Below are 2500 nucleotides of genomic sequence, written 5' to 3' on the forward strand. Positions count from 1 at the left end.
TGTCTGTCTGTCTATCTGTCCGTCGCTCCTTTTTTTCTTGCCTGTGTCTCGGAGAGAAACGGAAAAAAAAAAAATGTACATACTTATCCAGATTAACATACTTATACTCTCTCAGTTACATGACATCACAGCCAGTTTAAGACTAAATTCTGGAAGCTGAAAGTGGGACAAAGTATGTATTGTTAAGATGTACTGTCAAAGGAGGGTACTACTCCCCAATGAAATGCTGTGAAGTTCTCCAAACATCATCCTCCCTTCCTCCCGCTCGTCATATCAGCAGGTGCTACACACACACACACACACACACACACACACACACACACACACACACACACACAGTCACCTCTTCTCACTTCGGCTGCCTTGGAGGAGGGTTTGGGCTAAATCTAGATTGCCACCTGTCTTCACCGCGGAGAATCGATTCAGACGAGCCAAGGCTTCAGTGCTGTACAAATTGTGGCTCAGGATTTGTTGTTGCAGTTGAGGTGCTTAGTTCAGGAAATTGGTCTCGCTCATCTCCGTGTCTCAATACCAGGGCGCAGTCCTGTGAGAAATGTTTAGTGCTGAAGGTATTTGCATTCACGTCTCTGCCTGTGTATGGGAGTCTGCATCCCTGTGTATGTATTTGTTTAGTAAACATGATTAAAGTATACACAGTGTGTCTTCAGGTTGGGGTTTGTGTGTGTGTGTGTGTGTGTGTGTGTGTGTGTGTGTGTGTGTGTGTGTGTGTGTGTGTGTGTGTGTGTGTGTGTGTGTGTGTGTGTGTGTGTGTGTATCTATGCCTGCGCGTGTGTGCGTGCGTGTGTGTCTCTGTGTGTTTATTTTAGCACAGCACAGCTTCAGGGGTTGGCAGCCACAGCATACACAGTCTGACAGAGCTGAGTGTGTGTTTGTACATGCGTGCAAGCACACAATTGGACTAAAAGTGATTTCTGTGATGGAAAAAGAGAATATATGGAGATTAACGTGTGTGTGTGTGTGTGTGTGTGTGTGTGTGTGTGTGTGTGCAGATTATAAAGGTGTTTGGGGAGGATGGCAGCGGGAAGGTGGTGGAGGTGCCAGCTGACATGACCGCCAGAGACGTGTGCCAGCTGCTGGTCTACAAGAGCCACTGCGTAGATGACAACTGCTGGACACTAGTGGAGCATCACCCCCTGCTTGGCCTGGGTAAGAGCTGTGTGTGTCTGTGTCTCTGTGTGTGTGTGTGTGTGTGTCTGTCTGTGTGTGTCTGTCTGTGTGTGTCTGTCTGTGTGTGTCTGTGTCTCTCTGTGTGTGTGTCTGTCTGTGTGTGTCTGTCTGTGTGTGTGTCTGTCTGTGTGTGTCTGTCTGTGTGTGTCTCTGTGTGTGTGTGTGTGTGTGTGTGTGTGCGCGTTCACTTTCAGCACAGCCTGGGAGAGTGGTGTGTGTGTGAGTGCACGTTGGGCCTGTTACGTGCGAGTTAGTGCAATGTACAGAGGAATTTTCACAGCCTGCTGTAAGTGCAGTCTTCACACTATAATCCACACCTGTTTGGACAGTATTCGCAGTTTCATAACGCTAAATGCAAAATTGGAATCTAGTCCAATATTTTTCCTGTGTGTGTGGATGTGCGAGTGAGAGTTATATTAAACAGCACACACACACACACACACAGTTATTTGGCACAGCCTGCACTGTCTAGAGACATGAGTGATCACTGACACCGAAAAACAGGAAATCACCTCTCCACCATACTGAGATTTCATTTGGAAATTTGCACAGGACATAAAACTGCTGACCCCTCGCTCACACACACACACAGCTCCACTGTATAAACATACTCCAACATGCATACTCACACACACACACACACAGCTCCACTGTATAAACATACTCCAACATGCATACTCACACACACACACACACACACACAGCTCCACTGTATAAACATACTCCAACATGCATACATACACACACACACACACACACACACACACACACACACACACACACACACACACACACAGCTCCACTGTATGATACTCCAACATGCATACATACACACCCACACAGTGGACACATATGCACACAATCATTGACATATACACAAGCACATTTACAGACATATAAACACACTCTCAGTGACACATATAAAATTACACACACACACACACACACACACACACACACACACACACACACACAGGATCACGTTCGCACTCACATGCCCATTCGCATGAACTCACATGCTGGCATGCGAACACACAGGAATAGAACAATTAGCCAGATTAAAATGTGTGTGAGAGCGTGTGTGAGCGAGAGAGAGAGAGAGTGTGTGTGTGAGCGAGAGAGAGAGAGAGAGAGTGTGTGTGTGTGTGTGTGTGTGTGCGTGTGTGTATATGCCTGTGTGTGTGTGTGTGTGTGTGAGCGAGAGAGAGAGAGTGCGTGTGTGCGCGCGCATGTGTGTGTGTGTGTGTGTGTGTGTGTGTGTGTGTGTGTGGTTGGCCAGCAGAGAGGAGCCTGTGGCCAGAGCCAGCATGAA

At 47.3% G+C, this 2500-nt stretch overlaps 1 protein-coding gene across 1 annotated transcript in view; it reads left to right on the top strand.

Moving 5' to 3' along the window:
- grb10a (growth factor receptor-bound protein 10a) overlaps positions 1–2500 on the top strand; it is a 123792-nt gene that overhangs the window by 106105 nt on the left and 15187 nt on the right. Inside the window, exon 6 of the mRNA XM_031585681.2 lies at positions 1011–1167. Coding sequence (XP_031441541.1) covers positions 1011–1167 — 157 coding nt within the window. The remainder of the gene's footprint in view (positions 1–1010; positions 1168–2500) is intronic.

The sequence above is a fragment of the Clupea harengus genome, chromosome 19, assembly GCF_900700415.2.
Source record: "Clupea harengus chromosome 19, Ch_v2.0.2, whole genome shotgun sequence".
NCBI classification, from domain to species: Eukaryota; Metazoa; Chordata; class Actinopteri; order Clupeiformes; family Clupeidae; genus Clupea; species Clupea harengus.